The sequence below is a fragment of the Scyliorhinus canicula genome, chromosome 17, assembly GCF_902713615.1.
Source record: "Scyliorhinus canicula chromosome 17, sScyCan1.1, whole genome shotgun sequence".
In the NCBI taxonomy this organism is placed as follows: domain Eukaryota; kingdom Metazoa; phylum Chordata; class Chondrichthyes; order Carcharhiniformes; family Scyliorhinidae; genus Scyliorhinus; species Scyliorhinus canicula.
The window spans coordinates 132,978,646-132,997,634 of NC_052162.1; the positions used below are offsets into that span (position 1 = coordinate 132,978,646).

At 45.8% G+C, this 18,989-nt stretch overlaps 1 protein-coding gene across 1 annotated transcript; it reads left to right on the forward strand.

Annotated features, from left to right (window-relative positions):
* The first annotated feature begins 14,462 nt into the window (after window positions 1–14,462).
* LOC119951165 (gastrula zinc finger protein XlCGF7.1-like) lies at window positions 14,463–18,975 on the forward strand. Its single transcript, XM_038774196.1, has 2 exons — window positions 14,463–15,172; window positions 17,155–18,975. The coding sequence occupies exons 1-2, from the start codon at window positions 14,558–14,560 to the stop codon at window positions 17,173–17,175; spliced, it is 636 nt and encodes a 211-aa protein (XP_038630124.1). The 5' UTR covers window positions 14,463–14,557; the 3' UTR covers window positions 17,176–18,975.
* Window positions 18,976–18,989: the final 14 nt, after the last annotated feature.

Below are 18,989 nucleotides of genomic sequence, written 5' to 3' on the forward strand. Positions count from 1 at the left end.
GAACCAGCTGTTTTACATTCAGTCAGGAGCATCCCAGTTTTAACAGCACGTTTCCAGCATTTACCATTGTTCTTCCTGACTCTAAACACAGTTGTAAAAGAGCTTTTGTTCTGTGTTTTGGAGCTCTGAGATATGGAAGAGAGTGATTGGGACACATTTCTTACACACCTCAGGATTAACCCACACGGGTACTTTGCTGACAGTGAAGAGAGATGAAAGTGTCATTTGTCCCTCTCAGTGTGACCCTGAAGGACTGTGTCCAGGCTGAAGTTCGGTTGCTGCCGTGTGATCCTCCCAGATTGTTCTTTCTGAGCTCCAGACAGGTGATGTTAAACACTCAGGTGGGAAAGATAAAAATCTGCAACAACGTTTCAAACAAAGTTGATTTATTTCACATTTATTCAGAATAATAAACCTCATCAGCAGATTAAGACAGTCAGAGTGAACATTATTCAGTCCTGGACATGATTAACAGCATCAATAAGGGTATAATCTAAACCTTGTAGTCGCTTCTGAACTCGCTGGTGTGTTAGCAGGTGGGATGAGTGAGTAAATCTCTTTCCACAGACATTACAGGTGAATGGCCGCTTCCCACTGTGAACTCGATGGTGTTTCAGAAGATAAGATAAATTAGAAAATTCCTTCCCAAATCTGGAGCAGGTAAACAGCCTCTCCCCAGTGTGAACTCTCTGGTGTGTGAGCAGGTTGGATGACTGACTGAATCCCTTCCCACATACTGAGCAGGTGAACGGCCTCACCCCAGTGTGAACTCACTGGTGATTCAATAGGTTGGATGAACGACTGAATCCCTTCCCACATACTGAGCAAGTGAACGGCCTCTCCTCACTGTGAACCTGCTGATGTGTCAGAAGGTTGTATGAACGTGTGAATCCCTTGGATGAATTAATGAATCCCTTCCCACAGTCAGAACAGGTGAATGGCCTCTCCCCAGTGTGAATTCTCTGGTGGTTCAGTAGGGCAGATAGAGTTTCATAGACTAGTATCATAGATGGACGGCTGAATCCTTTCCCACACACAGAGCAGCTGAATGGTCTCTCCCCAGTGTGAGCATATTGGTGTGTTAGTAAATCCTTTTTGTTTTTAAAGCTCTTCTCACAGTCAGGACAGTTAAAAGGTTTGCTATCAGAATGAACAAGTTGATGTGTCTGCAGGTGGGATGACTGAATGAATCCTTTCCCACACAGGGAGCAGGAGAACGGTCTCTCCCCAGTGTGAATACGTTGATGTATCAGCAGATCCTTTTTACATTTAAAACTCTTCTCACAGTCAGGACATGTAAATGGTCTCTTGTCAGTGTGAACAAATTGATGAGTCACAATGTGGGATGGCTGAGTGAATACATTCCCACAAACAGGCCGGTGAATGGCCTCTCCTCAGTGTGAACTCGCTGGTGTGTCAGAAGGTTGTATGAATGGGTGAATCCCTTCCCACAAATGGAGCAGGTGAACGGTCTGTCCCCAGTGTGACTGTGCCGATGAACTTCCAGTTGTGATGGGTAACTGAATCCCTTCCCACAGTCCGCCCATTTCCACGGTTTCTCCATGGTGAGGGTGCCCTTATGTCTCTCCCGGTTGAAGCCTTGTCCACACACAAAACATGCAGATAATTTCTCCCTGCAGTGAATGGTGCGATACTTTTGTTGAGGCTGTGTAACTGGTTAAAGCTCTCTCCACAGTTAGTCCATTGGAACACTCGGGTGCTTTTGCTGTCACACTGCTGAAACAGAACAAACATTTCTCCTTCCAAATTCACAGACTGATCATATTCAGCTCCTAATGAAAAGAGTGACTGTCAGATTTCAATGTGATGTTTGGTTTGAGTTTTCTGTCGGCCAATTCTCCAATTCTAATATTCTGTAAAAGGAGTTTATAAAAACCATCACTGTCAGTCCAGGATAGAAATTCTGAACAGACAATTCTAGTTTCTCTGGAACATTTTTTCTTTCTTGTTCCCCCAAAGTTGTAAATCCCTGTCCCACACACTCTCCCTCCTCCCTGGGCTGAAATTCAAACCCATCTCACCATTTCTTTCCTCCACTCCCAGTTTTCTCCCTCCCTCTCCTCTGCCTGGGTTCAGTTCTCCAGCTCCTGTCTGCAGACTGACAATAAAACCAATGGGTCTTATTGGGGGGGGGTTTGGGTTCTCACCATTGTCCCCGCTCGCGGCGGCTCTCATTCAGCCTCTGGGAGCCGCACTCACTCTCACTGCGGCTGCGCTCAGCCCGGAGCAGCACCGCGCATGCTCCGCACAGAGAGGTGGCTTCCGGGGGTGGGGCATACTGGCGCCTGCGCGTTCTGGCTCCTGTGACGAAGATAGGGTGTATTAATGCGCGCTCGGCATTCCGGGTAGCCTCATCCGCCATTATTCCATTACGTTCCTCAGGGTGATAAATTGGTTCGGCACTTTTGATACAGTTCGGTGTTTGTACCGAATGGGGCGGCCGCATCAGTATTTTTTCTTTGATCGGCCCCTGTTAACGGCTGTCATCTGTTTAGGGGGCGATACAGGTGCCTGCGCAGCCGCCATCTTTCTCAGTGGCCATGTGGATCAGGGCGCATGCGCGGGCATCCAGGAACCGGAAGCCGGAAGAGAGAATCTTGTGAATTTCTCTCCTGGACTGAGAGTGAAATTCCTTTGGAAACTCCTTTAGAAAGAGGAGGATTTACTAATGGGAACTTCAAACCAAACATCACATCATCCTCTGACTGAGTTACTCGATTCATCAGGACCTGAATATCATTGGGAGGTAAAATGGTTTGTCTGTTCTGTCTGGACAAAGATTTCAGATATCAGAGTGATTGGGAAATTTTAACGACCATTCCAGGTTACATTTGAGATGATTTACACCGATCACGTTGGAGACGTTAAATAATTTGTTGTTGTACTCTTTTGTAGGCAGGTAAATTTTTAAATTACCGCATTAGCATACTTGGCAGCTAAACTGGGCAAACTGCTGACCTTGTTAGTAGTGAGAGTTACTATCCCGGTTTTTATTGAAGTTTGTTGTTCCTGTTGCATTTCATTCAGCTCATCGTGGCTGCAAAGTAGGTATTCAGCCTAATCTCAATTTCCTGATTGTGGTCTGCAGCCTTTTGGGTTACATCAATTCAAATGTCTATCGAAGTACTTTTTAAATGTTCTGAGGGTTTCTGCCATCATTTCAGGCAGCATGTCACAGATTCTCGCCACCTTTGCATCCTCTAAATCTCCTAGTTCTTCCCTAAATCTCTGCCCCCTTTTTATGGATCTCTCAACCAAAGGGAATAGGACCTTCCTGTCCAATCTATTTAGATCCCTCAGAATTTAAAAAATATATAAATTTAGAGTACCCAATTATTTTTTTCCAATTAAGGGGCAATTTAGTGTGGCCAATCCACCTAACCTGCAGATATTTTGCTGTGGGGATGAAACCCACGCAGATACCGGGAGACTGTGCAAATTCCTTACAGAAAGTGACCTGGGGCTGGGATCAAACCCAGTCCTCAGCACGCAGGCAGCACTGCTAGCCCGAGATCTCTCAGAATTTTACACACTTATTATAATCTTTATTGTTGTCACAAGTAGGCTTACATTAACACTGCAAAGAAGTTACTGTGAAAATCCCCTAGTCACCTCACTCCAGCACCTGTTCGGGTACACAGAGGGAGAATTCAGAATGTCAAATTCTCCGAACAAGCATGTCTTTCGGGACTTGAGGGAGGAAATGGAACGCCCAGTAGAAACCCAGGCAGACACTGGGAGAACGTGTAGACTCCACACAGTCAGTGACCCGAGCGGGAATTGAACCCGGGACCACGGTGCTACCATGTCGCCCTGTAACAGTTCAGCTCGATGTGCTCAGATTAAAGAAAATGAAGCGGCCAACATGGGGCTCGAACCCACGATCCTGTGATCCCATGCTCTACAGACAGAGCTAGCCGGGCTGCTTTTCAAAATTTCATTGTGGCCTCTCCTCAGTCTTTTCTGTTCCAAAGAAAGCAGCCCCAGTTTATCCAAACTTTCGTCTGAGCAAACATTGTCAATTTCTGGGTGATGTTGTTCAATCTCCTCTGTGTTGGGCCACTGTCCGTGTGGAGTTTGCACATTCTCCCCGTGTCTGCGTGGGTTTCACCCCCACAACCCAAAGATGTAGGTTAAGTGGATTGGCCACGATAAATTGCCCCTTAATTGGAAAAACATAATTGGGTACTCTAAATTTAAAACAAAAAGAAAAAAAAATCCACTCTGTGCTCTCTCTGGTGCAATCTTCCTGTGCACAGGGATCTAGCTCTGGCCTAACCAGTCCTGTCCTGCCATTTATCATGTAATCCTTTGCCTTGTTTTCCCTCCAGCTTTCTTCCTTACTATCAAGTGTTCAATCATTTTTTATGTCACAGGTAAACTTCTTATTAATGTTCCTACATTTACTTTCAAATCAATGATGTCAACCAGGAGTGAAGGGCCCAATACTGATTCTTTTGAAATTGGTACTGGAAACAGCTCTTGGATTTTCTCAATTCTTTATGGGATGTGAGCATCATGGGCAAGACCAGCTTGGTTGCCCATTCCTAATTGCCATTAAACTTGGCAATTCAGAATTATCCCCATTTCAGTAGGTTGGCCAGCTCAGGTAATGCCGGCGCAGACTCGATGGGCCGAATGGTCTCCTTCTACACTGCAGATTCTATGATTAATTCTGACCTTGGGTCACTGTCTGTGTGGAGTTTGGACATTCTTCCTGTGTATGCGTAGATTTTCTCCGGCAACTCTGGTTTCCTCCCACAGTCCAAAGATGTGTAGGTTAGATGGATTGGCTGTGTTAAATTGTCACTGGGAGAGGTGGTGGGGAATTTGCCACGGTAGGATGCTCTTTCAGAGAGTTGTTGCAGACTCGATGGGCCGAATGGCCTCCTTCTGCACTGAGGGGATTCTCTGATTGGAGATTGGATCCAATGATGTGTTCACTCACACACTGCTGCCTGATTCTTATTATGGGAACAGACACTGTGTTTGTTACTCTCAAGGTGAGTGAATCCTTTGCTGTTTCTCCCTCTGGGCCCCATCTCCACTATTATTGTCTGATTGTCCCACTGAGACTCTCACTGTTATTATTGGACAATCAGACAGTCAGCCTGAGCCTGTGGCAGCTCTCACCATCTGGAACCGTCACAATGCCTGGGTGATTGACGGCAGCTCTGGACCAATAGGAAGAGGAGGGGCGGGACTGGAGGCCCGACCGGTAGCGGCAGGTCCTCCAACCAATCGGAGTGAATGAGATTGAAGCATGCGCAGTGTGGGTAATGGCGCAGGAGAAGGGTGTGTTGTTCAGATCCGAAATTGGTAAGAAACGTTTAACAATATGGAGGGAGCGAGAGATCGCGGGGGTGGACGGAAGCGTTGTGTAAAGTTGTTGCAATCGCAATCCTCGGAAAAGTTTACGGGACCCAGTTTGCGCCGAGCGGAGCTGCAGCTCCTCATATTCGGCTCGGGTTAACGGCCGCCATCTTTATTGGATGTGCATCAGGGCGCATGCGCGTTTCTCATCTTTGTCGGGCCGATGTTTCAATGAGTGGGAGGGGCTTGTTCCCCATTGTTCAGAATGGAGACAACTTGTCCATCAAACTGGATTAGTCTTTCAGTCCCAATGTCTTATTGATGATGCAAAGAGGTGGCAGAGATGGAAAGAAGAGGAAGCCAATCCTGCTCTCCAGATTTCACTGCGTGGGTTTCCTCCGGGTGCTCCAGTTTCCTCCCACTGTCCAAAGATGTGCAGGTTAGGTGAAATGGCCATGCTAAATTGCCCTTGGTGTCGAAAGGGTTTGGGTGGGGTTACCGGGTTGAGGGGATAGGTTGGAAATGTGGCGTGAAATGGCGTGCTCTTTCCAAGGGCCAGTGCAGACTCGATGGGCCGAATCGCCTCCTTCTGCACTGTAAATACAAGATTCATTGGACATCCTGTCCCATGTGTCCAAAGCTCTGCGGCTCTGTTCAGTCACATGAAGACCCAGGGCAGAAACTCTCAGCCCTGAGTAGACAACGCCCTCAAATCAGGGGACTGATGATGACGAGGTACAGTGTGCAGCGGCGGGTCATGAGCGGTCATCCTGCACCAGGGAGCAGGAGGGGAGAATGTTGTGAATTTCTATCCTGGACTGAGAGTAATTAATTTTGGAAACTCCTTTTAGGAAACAGGCGGGGAGGACAAACTCAAACCAGGAGAAATGTTTATCTTTCCTGAATTTCATTTCTGGACTGACAGTGATGCCTTTGTAAACTTCTTTCACAGGGACTTAGAAAGGGATTCGCAGACAGGAAACTCACAACCAATCCTCACATCAAATTCTGACAGCACCATTCGGGTTATCAGGACTTGGAGATTATCGACCTTTGTGTGTAAGCATTGATCATTACCACTCGCTGTTTATTCCTCATATCCTCCCTGTAGATCTTGTTCACAATCTTAAATCTGTGTCCCGTAATCCTTTTACAATCTGCTGAAGAACAGCTTTTCTTTATCTTTTGCTGGGGTTGTCGTTTCCGGTGCCTGGGTCGCTGCTGGGAGGTCCGTCCGGTTTCATTCCCTTTTCCTGTTTTTGTAGCGGTTGATTGGGCTTGGACCCGCCCATTTAGGATCCAGTACACAATTGAAGTTTGCTCCAAGAATCAATTGATGTGTATCCAGGTCTGGGATGGATCCCAACAATTTTTTTTACAAATGACACATCGTCCCAGTTAGTGGCGGAGCCATCCACCAGCAGCCAACGACATAGCGACCACCACATATCTCCCATTAGTGTCCGCAATGATCTTAGTGACCAAAAGAGGGACTTGTTTATTGATTAGAATTGCAGCACCTCACGGGCAGCACAGTGGTGCAGTGGTTAGCACTGCTGCGTCACGGCACCGAGGTCCCAGTTTCGATCCCGGCCCTGGGTCACTGCCTGTGTGGAGTTTGCACATTCTGCCCGTGTTTGCGTGGGTTTCACCCCCACAACCCAAAGATGTGCAGGGTAGGTAAATTGGCCACGCTAAATTGCCCCTTAATTTGAAAAAATGAATTGGGTATTCTAAATTTATTTTAAAAAAGAATTGCAGCACCTCGAGCCCTTTGTCAAAGCCCGAGTGAAACACTTGGCTCACCCCTCCGCAGTCTGGTCTGATCTCTAACCCGCAAGTGAGTCTCCTGCAAGAACATCACATCAGCATTTAGATTCTTTAGGTGAGTGAAAACCCTCGACCTCTTCACTGGTCCAACCAATCTGCTGACGCTCCAGGTGACCAGCTGAATCAGGGGTCTGCCACCCCCCCCCACCCCGTCCCCAACCTTGTCCCCCATCAGCCTTGAGGAACTATCCAGTAAATCTTCAAAATGTACTGACCAAGAGTACACCCAAGATGGCCGCCGTACACGCACCCATACACTCGGAGTAAAACAAAACGGTCCTTTAGTCATGAGGTAGCTAACCCATCTCCCTCCCCACCCCCTATATATCTACATTGTGCTTCATAAAGAAAATCTCCCTTCACTCAGAACAGAAAAGCAGATTTTATCAGAAAATATCAAAACTATATAGAGGATATCACAGCACCCATCCCACCCCACAGAAAACGTTGATCTTGCCCAATACAGATAACTGGACGCCAGTCCATGCTTTACAGTGTTTGCCTCCTCCGGTGTCTCAAAATGGAAGTCTTTGGACTCGTATGTGAGCTGCAGCTTTGCCGGGTATACCGCCCCGAATCCAACTCCTTTCTTACACAGAGCAGCCTGAACCTTATTAAAGGCCTCTCGCTTCCTCGCCAGCTCGGCTCCAACATTCTGGTAAATCCTCACTCGGATAACTGAGTGAATCCCTTCCCACACTCAGAACAGGCGAATGGTCTGTCGGCGGTGTGACTGCAGTGATGAATCTCCAGCTGACATGGAGATCTGAATCCCTTCCCACAGTCCCCACATTTCCATGGTTTCAGGATGCTGCTGGTGTCCTTGTCCCTCTCCACATTTGACGATCAGTTTATGTCTTGTCTCCACAGAGAGCATGTGTACGGTCTCTCCCCGCTCTGAATGGTGTGATTTTTTTCAGACTGTGTAACTGGTTAAAACTCTTTCCACTGTCAGTTCACTGGAACACTCTCACACAAGTCATGTGTGTATCGTGGTTTTTTCAGTCACACTGATCTTGAAAATCATTTCCTACCGACAGACCAGACAAACATTTCTTCTTCCACATTCAGAGGCCAATGATATTCAGGTCCTGGTGAATGGAGTGACTCTGTTAAATCTTGATGTGAAGTTTGATTTGAGTTTCCATCTGCAAATCCTCCCCTTGTAATATCCTGTAAGAGGAGTTTATAAAAGTCATCACGGGCAGCAGGCACGGTGGCTCAGTGGTTACCCGAGGACCCGGGTTTGATCCATATGGAGTTTTTTTTTAGAAATACAGCACAGAACAGGCCCTTCGGCCCACGATGTTGTGCCAAACTTTTGTCCTATGTTAATCATAGATCATAGAATTTTGGACACTAAGAGCAATTTATCATGGCCAATCCACCCAACCTGCACATCTTTGGACTGTGGGAGCAAACCGGAGCACCCGGAGGAAACCCACGCACACACGGGGAGGATGTGCAGACTCCAAACAGACAGTGACCCAAGCCAAAATCGAACCTGGGACCTTGGAGCTGTGAAGCAATTGTGCTATCCACAATGCTACCGTGCTGCCCTTAAGAACAAATTGATCTACAATCCATTATTCTACCATAATCCATGTACCTATCCAATAGCCGCTTGAAGGTCCCTAACGTTTCCGACTCAACTACTTCCACAGGCAGTGCATTCCATGCCCCCACAACTCTCTGGGTAAAGAACCTACATCTGACATCCCCCCTATATCTTCCACCATTTACCTTAAATTTATGTCCCCTTGTAATGGTTTGTTCCACCCGGGGAAAAAGTCTCTGACTGTCTACCCTATCTATTCCCCTGATCATCTTATAAACCTCTATCAAGTCACCCCTCATCCTTCTCCATCCTAATGAGAAAAGGCCTAGCACCCTCAACCTTTCCTCGTAAGACCTACTCTCCATTCCAGGCAACATCCTGGTAAATCTCCTTTGCACCTTTTCCAAAGCTTCCACATCCTTCCTAAAATGAGGTGACCAGAACTGCACACAGTACTCAAAATGTGGCCTGACCAAGGTTTTGTACAGCTGCATCATCACCTCACGGCTCTTAAATTCAATCCCTCTGCTAATGAACGCTAGCACACCATAGGCCTTCTTCACAGCTCTATCCACTTGAGTGCCAACTTTCAAAGATCTATGAACATAGACCCCAAGATCTCTCTGCTCCTCTACATTGCCAAGAACCCTACCGTTAACCCTGTATTCAGCATTCATATTTGTCCTTCCAAAATGGACAACCTCACACTTGTAAGGGTTAAACTCCATCTGCCACTTCTCAGCCCAGCTCTGCATCCTATATATGTCTCTTTGCAGCTGACAACAGCCCTCCTCACTATCCACAACTCCACCAATTTTCGTATCATCTGCAAATTTACTGACCCACCCTTCAACTCCCTCATTTTTTTTTCATAGAATTTACAGTGCGGAAGGAGGCCATTCGGCCCATCGAGTCTGCACCGGCTCTTGTAAAGAGCACCCTACCCAAGGTCAACACCTCCACCCTACCCCCATAACCCAGTAACCCCATCCAACACTAAGGATAATTTTGGACACTAAGGGTAATTTATCATGGCCAATCCACCTAACCTGCACATCTTTGTGACTGTGGGTGGAAACCGGAGCACCCGGAGGAAACCCACGCACACACGGGGAGGATGTGCAGACTCCGCACAGACAGTGACCCAAGCCGGAATCGAACCTGGGACCCTGGAGCTGTGAAGCGATTGTGCTATCCGCAATGCTACCGTGCTGCCCTTCCAAGTTATTAATGAAAATCACAAACAGCAGAGGACCCAGGCTGAATATTTGCCATCCACCACCACTCTCTGACTTCTATCGGTTAGCCAGTTCGTTAAACAACTGGCCAAATTTCCCACTATCCCATGCCTCCTTACTTTCTGCATAAGCCTACCATGGGGAACCTTATCAAATGCCTTACTAAAATCCATGTACACTACATCCACTGCTTTACCTTCATCCACATGCTTGGTCACCTCCTCAAAGAGGTCAATAAGACTTGTAAGGCAAGACCTACCCCTCACAAATCCGTGCTGACTATCCCTAATCAAGCAATGCCTTTCCAGATGCTCAGAAATCCTATCCCTCAGTACCCTTTCCATTACTTTGCCTACCACCGAAGTAAGACTAACTGGCCTGTAATTCCCCAAGGTTATCCCTATTCCCTTTTTTGAACAGGGGCACGACATTCGCCACTCTCCAATCCCCTGGTACCACCCCTGTTGACAGTGAGGATGAAAAGATCATTGCCAACGGCTCTGCAATTTCATTTCTTGCTTCCCATAGAATCCTTGGATATATTCCATCAGACCAGGGGGACTTGTCTATCCTCAAGTTTTTCAAAACGCCCAACACATCTTCCTTCCTAACAAGTATCTCCTCGAGCTTACCAGTCTGTTTCACACTGTCCTCTCCAACAATATGGCCCTTCTCGTTTGTAAATACTGAAGAAAAGTACTCGTTCAAGACCTCTCCTATCTCTTCAGACTCAATACACAATCTCCCGCTGCTGTCCTTGATTGGACCTATCCTCCCTCTGGTCATTCTCATATTTCTCACTGTGTAAAAGGCCTTGGGGTTTTCCTTGATCCTACCCGCCAAAGATTTTTCATGCCCTCTCTTAGCTCTCCTAATCCCTTTCTTCAGTTCCCTCCTGGCTATCCTGTATCCCTCCAGCGCCCTGTCTGAACCTTATTTCCTCAGCCTTACATAAGTCTCCTTCTTCCTCTTAACAAGACATTCAACCTCTCTTGTCAACCATGGTTCCCTCACTCGACCATCTCTTCCCTGCCTGACAGGGACATACATATCAAAGACACGCAGTACCTGTTCCTTGAACAAGTTCCACATTTCACTTGGGTCCTTCCCTGACAGCCTATGTTCCCAACTTATGCACTTCAATTCTTGTCTGACAGCATTGTATTTACCCTTCCCCCAATTGTAAACCTTGCCCTGTTGCACGCACCTATCCCTCTCCATTACTAAAGTGAAAGTCACAGGATTTTTGGGGCAGCATGGTAGCATAGTGGTTAGCATAAATGCTTCACAGCTCCAGGGTCCCAGGTTCGATTCCCGGCTGGGTCACTGTCTGTGCGGAGTCTGCACGTCCTCCCCGTGTGTGCGTGGGTTTTCTCCGGGTGCTCCGGTTTCCTCCCACAGTCCAAAGATGTGCGGGTTAGGTGGATTGGCCATGCTAAATTGCCCGTAGTGTCCTAAAAAGTAAGGTTAAGGGGGGGTTGTTTGGGTTACGGGTATAGGGTGGATACGTGGGTTTGAGCAGGGCGATCATTGTTCAACACAACATCGAGGGCCGAAGGGCCTGTTCTGTGCTGTACTGTTCTATGTTCTAATTGTGGTCACTACCTCCAAAATGCTCCCCCACTAACAAATCTATCACCTGCCCTGGTTCATTACCAAGTACCAAATCCAATATGGCCTCCCCTCTGGTCGGACAATCTACATACTGAGTTAGAAAAGCTTCCTGGACACACTGCACAAACACTACCCCATCCAAACTATTTCTAAAGAGTTTCCACTCAATGTTTGGGAAGTTGAAGTCACCCATGACTACTACCCTGTGACTTCTGCACCTTTCCAAAATCTGTTCCTCCACATCTCTGCTGCTATTGGGGGGCCTATAGAAAACTCCCAAGGTGACTGCTCCTTTCCTATTTCTGACTTCAACCCATACTAACTCAGTAGGCAGTTTGCACATTCTCCCCGTGTCTGTATGGGTGTCACCCTCGCAATCCAAAAAGATGTGCAGGGGAGGTGAATTGGCCTCGCTAAAATTACATCTCAATTGGAAAAAAAGAATTGGTACTCTAAATTTATTTACTTTTTTGTAATTAAAACAAACAAAAGCCATCGCTGTCAGTCCAGGATAGAAATTCTGAACAGACAATTCTAGTTTCTCTGCAACATTTTTCCCTCTTGTTCCCCCAAAGCTGTAAATCCCCGTCCCACACACTCTCCCTCCTCCCTGGGCTGAAATCCAAACCCATCTCACCATCTGCACCATTTCTTTCCTCCACTCCCAGTTTTCTCCCTCCCTCTCCTCTGCCTGGGTTCAGTTCTCCAGCTCCTGTCTGCAGACTGACAATAAAACCAATGGGTCTTATTGGGGGTTTGGAGCCTCCAGCGGGTGTTTGTGAATCCTCCCCACCCACCTGCCAGGGTTTCCTTCCTTCCCAGAGATCAGAGTCCTCATTGTTGATTTGAGCTTAACCTGGAACCACGTTAAATTGCCCCTTTAATTGGGAAAAAAATTACATGAAGGTTCACAGCTCCACAAACTGTTTCCAACTGTACCCACCCATCTCCTTAACAGGTTGCTGCATTTATTTGTCTGACTAAAAGAATGGTTTCTGGTGGCACAGCGATTAGCACTGCTGCCTCACGGCGCCGAGGACCCGGGTTTGATCTCGGCCTCGGATCACTGTCCGTGTGGAGTTTGCACATTCTCCCTGTGTCTACAGGGGTATCACCTCCACAACCCAAAGATGTGCAGGGTAGGTGGATTGACCACGGGAAATTGCACCTTAATTGAAAAAACAATAATTGGTTACTCTAAATTTATTTCAAAAAAGGATTGTCTCTTTCCTAATGTTCACAATTGAATGGGTGGATTCCCCAGGAGATGGCTGACATTTCATGGTACAAATTAGATATACTATTAACCGTTCTGTAATCAAGTACCGTATATACTCGCGTATCATGCGACTTTTGAAGACCTAAATTGTAACCTAAATTTGGGGGGGGGTCGCATGATACGCGAGATACAAAATTCGCGGGTGTTTTACTTGCTGTTTTTTCTGATGGGAAGATGTTCAGCCACTTGACGTTTCCATTCATAAAAACATGAATGGAAACGTCAAGTGGCTGAACATCTTCCCATCAGAATGCTGTGGTCAAAAACTGAACAGTAGTATTCACATAATTTGCGGGTGTTTTACTTGCCGTTTTTATGAATAGAAACGTCAAGTGGCAGAACGACGCTAGTAAAGCCAGCTGGAAAGCTGTTCGATTCGCGAACAGCTTTCACAACAGAATCCACTCTGCCGAATCCACAGACAATGATACCATTTGGAAGTTTTAGTTTGGGCATTAATTTCCAAAAAAGTGACTCGCATGATACACGAGATATAGCATAAAATCATGTTTTGGGGACGAACATTTAGGGGTCGAATGATACGCGAGATCGCATGATACGCGAGTATATACGGTAAATATTATTATTTCTCTCCCTGTAGCTACATTATAGATTTCCAGTCATCTCTTCCCTCAGAGGGTTGTTAGTCTTTGGATTTCTCTTCCACAGGGACCAGTTGTATCTGGGGGTCATTGAATATATTGAAGCACAAGTTTGACAGATATTTTATTGACAATAGAGTTAAGGGTTCTGGGGAACAGGTAGAAAATAGAGTGAAAGCTGAGATGAGGAGGGTTCTCTTCACTCGAGGATGTGTGCGTAACTTGGCTATATGGGCTGAATGGTCTCCTCTTGCTCCTATTCTAATCTCTGTGTCCTGGTCAGGAAGCAGCGAGCTGAGCTTGGATCTGTCAATCAATATGAATCAGCACCTTCAGGAGAATTGGGAGGGTGAATATTAGATACAGCAGAGTGAGAATGGAGGGAGATTGTGTGGGATGGAGATTTACAGCTTTTGGAGAATGAGAGTGGAAATAATGTTCCATAGGAACTAGAATTGTCTGCTCTGAATTTTAATAATCTTTATTGTCACATGTAGACTTACATTGCAATGAAGTTATTGTGAATTTCTATCCTGTGCTCACTGATGACTTTTGTAAATTGTTTTTAAAGGATGTGGAAGAAGAGGAATTATAGACAGAAATCTCAAACATCACGTCTCGATGTAACAAACTCACTCGATTCCTTCTGACCTGAATATCATCGGGCTCTGAATATCATCGGCGAGGAGGAGAAATGTTTGTCCAATCTGTCGGCTTCAAAAGATTTTAAACGTGAGCGTGACTGGAAAAGCACCGAGACCCACACAACACACACCCGAGTGAGAGAGTTCCAGTGAACTGACTGTGGAAACATCAGTGTGACTGGAAAAGCACCGAGACCCACACAACACACACCCGAGTGAGAGAGTTCCAGTGAACTGACTGTGGAAACATCAGTGTGACTGGAAAAGCACCGAGACCCACTCAACACACACCCGAGTGAGAGTGTTCCAGTGAACTGACTGAAAAGAGCTTCAACCAGATACACAGCCTGAAAAAACATCACACCATTCACAGTGAGGAGACACAGTGAACACGTTCTGTGTGTAGACAAGGCTTCCACTGATTGTCCAATCTGGAGACACACGAGGAGACCCAAAACATGGAGAAACCGTGGAAATGTGGGGACTGCGGAAAGGAATACAGATTCCCATCTGAGCTGGAGATTCATCGACGCAATCACACTGGGGAGAGGCCATTCACCTGCTCTGAGTGTGAGAAGGGATTCAGTCAGTTATCCACCCTGCGGAAACATGAGCGAGTTCACACAGGGGAGACGCCATTCACCTGCTCTCAGTGTGGGAAGGGATTCACTTGGTTATCCAGTCTGCAGAGACACCAGCGAATTCACACTGGTGAGAGACCGTTCACCTGCTCTCAGTGTGGGAAGCAATTCACAGGGTTATCTAATCTGCAGTCACATCAGCGAATTCACACTGGGGAAAGACCATTCACCTGCTCTCAGTGTGGGAAGGGATTCACAGGGTTATTCAATCTGCAGACACATCAGCGAATTCACACCGGGGAGAGACCATTTTCCTGCTCTCAGTGTGGGAAGGGATTCAGTGATTCATCCGCCCTGCGAAAACATCAGCGAATTCACACCGGGGAGAGACCATTCACCTGCTCTCAGTGTGGCAAGGAATTCATTTGGTTATCCAGCCTGCGGAGCCATCAGCAAGTTCACGGGAGAGGTCATTCACCTGCTCTTAGTGTGGGAAGGGATTACATAGAAACACAGAAAATAGGAGCGGGATGAGACCATTTGGCACTTTGCGCCTGCTCCGCCATTCATTATGGTCATGGCTTATCATCCAACTCCATAGCCTAATCCCACTTTCCCCTCCGTATCCTTTTAATCACCATCGCCCTAAGTGCTATATCTAACTGCTTCTTGAAAACATACAATGTATTGGCCTCAGCTATTTCCTGTGGTAACAAATTCCACAGACTCACCACTCTGGTTGAAGAAATTACTCCTTATCTCTGTCTAAATGGTCTACCCCGTATCCTCAGACAGGTGCTGTACACTCCCACCATCGGGAAAATCTTTCCCACATCTCCCCTGTCAAGTCCTGTTAGAATTTTATCGGTTTCTATGAGACCCCCCCCCCCCCCCCCAATTCTTCTGAACTCCAGTGAATATAAACTTAACTGATTCAATCTCTCGTACGTCAGTCCCACCATCCCAGGAATCAGTCTGGTAAACCTTCGCTGCACTCCCTCTAGAGCAAGAACATCCTTCCTCAGACAAGGAGACCAAAACTGCTCACAGTATTCCAGGTATGGCCTCGCCAAGGCCCTGTATAATTGCAGCAAGATATTCCTGCTCCTGTACTCGAATCCGCTCGCAATGAAGGCTAGCATATCATTTGCCATCTTTACCGCCTGCTGTAGCTGCATGCTTACCTTCAGTGACTGTTGTGCGAGGATACCCCGGTCACGTTGCACATTCCCTTCTCCTAATTCATTAAAAAAAAAATTTAGAGTATCCAATTCATTTTTTTCCAAATTAAGGGGCAATTTAGCGTGGCCAACCCACCTGCCCTGCACCTCTTTGGGTTGTGGGGGCGAAACCCACGGAAACACTGGGAGAATGTGCCAACTCCACACGGACAGTGACCCAGAGCCGGGATCGAACCTAGGACCTCGGCACCGTGATTAATTTCCTCTTGAACCAGCACTGCCGCTCCACTGCCTTTTCCATTTTGTTTTTCCTTCCTAAATACTGAATATATTCAGTTCCCATCGCTGATCATCCTGCAGCCATGTCTACATCATCCCGATTACATCACACCCATTTATGTTTATTTGCGCGATTCACTCGGTTCTGCAGACACACCAGGGAGTTCACACTGGGGAGAGGCCATTCACCTGCCCTCAATGTGCGAAGGGATTTTGTAATTCATTGCATTTCCTGAGACACCAATAAGTTCACAACTGGTTACAGGGATTGGATTCTGCTGTTATTGTTTCTGTTCTCCATTACACCCAGGACAGGGCAGCACGGCGACGCAGTGGTTAGCAATGGGACTACGGCGCTGAGGACCCGGGTTCGATCCCGGCTCTGGGTCTCTGTCCGTGTGTGGTTTGCACAATCTCCCCGTGTCTGCGTGGGTTTCACCTCCACAACTCAAAAGATGTGCAGGGCAGGTGGATTGGCCACACTAAATTGCCCCTTAATGGAAAAATATTAATAATTGGGTATTCTAAATTTATTTTAAAAAAAGGAATGAATAGTAAATGCTGGTCCAGCCAGTGACCCCCATCTCCCATGAATGAATAATTTTTAAGGCGGCTCATTGTTCAATCTGAAGACGAGTAAGAAACTGTCTCTTGGTTTGGATTTGATTTATTGTCACGTGTACCGAGGTAGAGCGAAAAGTATTGTTCTGCGTGCAGTCCAGCATAGAACATACAGTGCAGAAGGAGGCCATTCGGCCCATCAAGTCTGCACCGACCCACTTAAGCCCTCACTTCCACCCTAGCCCCATAACCCAATAACCCCTCCTAACCTTTTTTGGTCACTAAGGGCAATTTATCATGGCCAATCCACCTAACCTGCACGTCTTTGGACTGTGGCAGGAAACCGGAGCACCCGGAGGAAACCCAGGCACACACGGGGATTTGTTGTAAAAATGTAAAAGCTTAATTGCTGTTTATATAAAGAATATAACAATAGTTTCTTGTCACATGTAGGCTTCAATGAAGTTCCTGTGAAAAGCCCCTGGTCACCACATTCCAGCGTCTGTACGGGAATTGAACCCACGCTGCTGCCTTGTTCTGCATTACAAGACAGCTATTTAGCCCAGTGTGCTAAACCAGCCCCTGGTGTGCAATGAGGATAAATGTACTAGCAAGAGAGAACTTCCAGCCCTGATTAGCCTCAACATTTGAAACTGTATGAAAAAGGAATTGCACAGAATCGGATAAAGGAACTGTATGAAACAGTTCAATTGTATTCCTGTCCAAGGTGGTGTGTAGGATTCGACTATCAGTTGAGGGATTTTGAAAAACCATTCAGGTTACCAGCTGCACTTGCGATTACTGGAACTCAGTAGAAATTTAAATTAAAACTTCTCAGGTGCAAATAAGAATTGTTTTATTTGTCTTTTATTGATTACAATTTGAAAGTCATTTAAAAAGCAATTCGTAGACAATTTGAAGCTTTCAAAGAACCACAGAAATGGTCTTGCTTAGGCAAAACTTTAAAAGTCAAAGTCTGAAAATGAAATATGAATACAGAGAGACAGTGAATAGTTCAGATCAAAGTATAGATGATTCTCACCTACCCAAAACTAACTGAAGCTACCTACCCCACCTAACCTAAAACTAACCGCCCAAAAACTAACCGAAAACTAACCTAAAAATAGCGGAACAAAAACTCTTCAGTTATACTGTTTGATATCTGTTTTAAGTCATCTGATCACACCCCATTATAATCCTAATTGGTTTGGGTTAGACTCAAACACATTTGATTTGATGACAAGCCGTCCATCTTCAATATATAACATTACTTCTAATTGTTGCGTATCTGCATACTTGTGTATGTTAAAGGATGTGAAATTGTGCTTTATCTTTACCAGCAAAAACTGGTTTTCTGCTGACTTGGCTATTGTAACAATGGAGACTTCATGTTATCTCGCCATACCATGCTGGACAATGACTTGAAAAATGTAAATCAAACTGTCTGTTTTAATCTAGTAAAGTGAATTATGCTGCTTCTATGAAATTGTTATGTTTTGAGAATGTTGGAATCAAATATATTTGATTCGATGTTTTATAAACTGTCTATTTTAAATATCCAGCAATAGTCTAAAATGTTTCAGCCTGTATAAGTTATGGAATGTGATTCAGGCTGTAATCACTAATGGTCTGAAATGCGAACAATAGAGCCTTTACTCCTGCCACCTCGTTGCCATGGATTCAGCTCTTGTCCTTGGAGAAATGTATCAGGCTTCTCGGTTTCTTTCAAACTTTGTATTTAGAAAATGATTAAATTAATTTGCAGAATGGGTTTTTTAATCCTTAATTTAAAACTGGGGCTTAATATTTACGCTTAAACAGCAATCTTTTACCTAATATTAGGTGTATTAGAAATACCAGACTTCTACAGTATTAGCCTCAACATTTGAAACTGTATGAAAAAGGAATTGCACAGAATCGGATAAAGGAACTATGAAACAGTTCAATTGTATTCCTGTCCAAGGTGGTGTCAGGAATTGGAGATTTAAGTAAATTAAACTATTGCCCAATCGACCAATGGCCAATGTTACAACAGGCCCAATTCTGACATGAGGCAATTGTCACTTTGGGGGTGAAGGTCGACGTTCCAAAGGTCTTCCTTGCTGGCCAAGTACTGAAGATTCTCGAGGCCGAGTTCCAAGGAAATTACTGTCAAAGAAGGAGCCAGGGAGGGTTACGCTTCTACAGACTGATCACCGCCTTGAAGTTGCAAACGTCACTGTCTTCAAGTTGTTCAGTAAACTTTCTCTTTTAATAAACTTTTAAAATTGACTATCCAGAGAATTCTG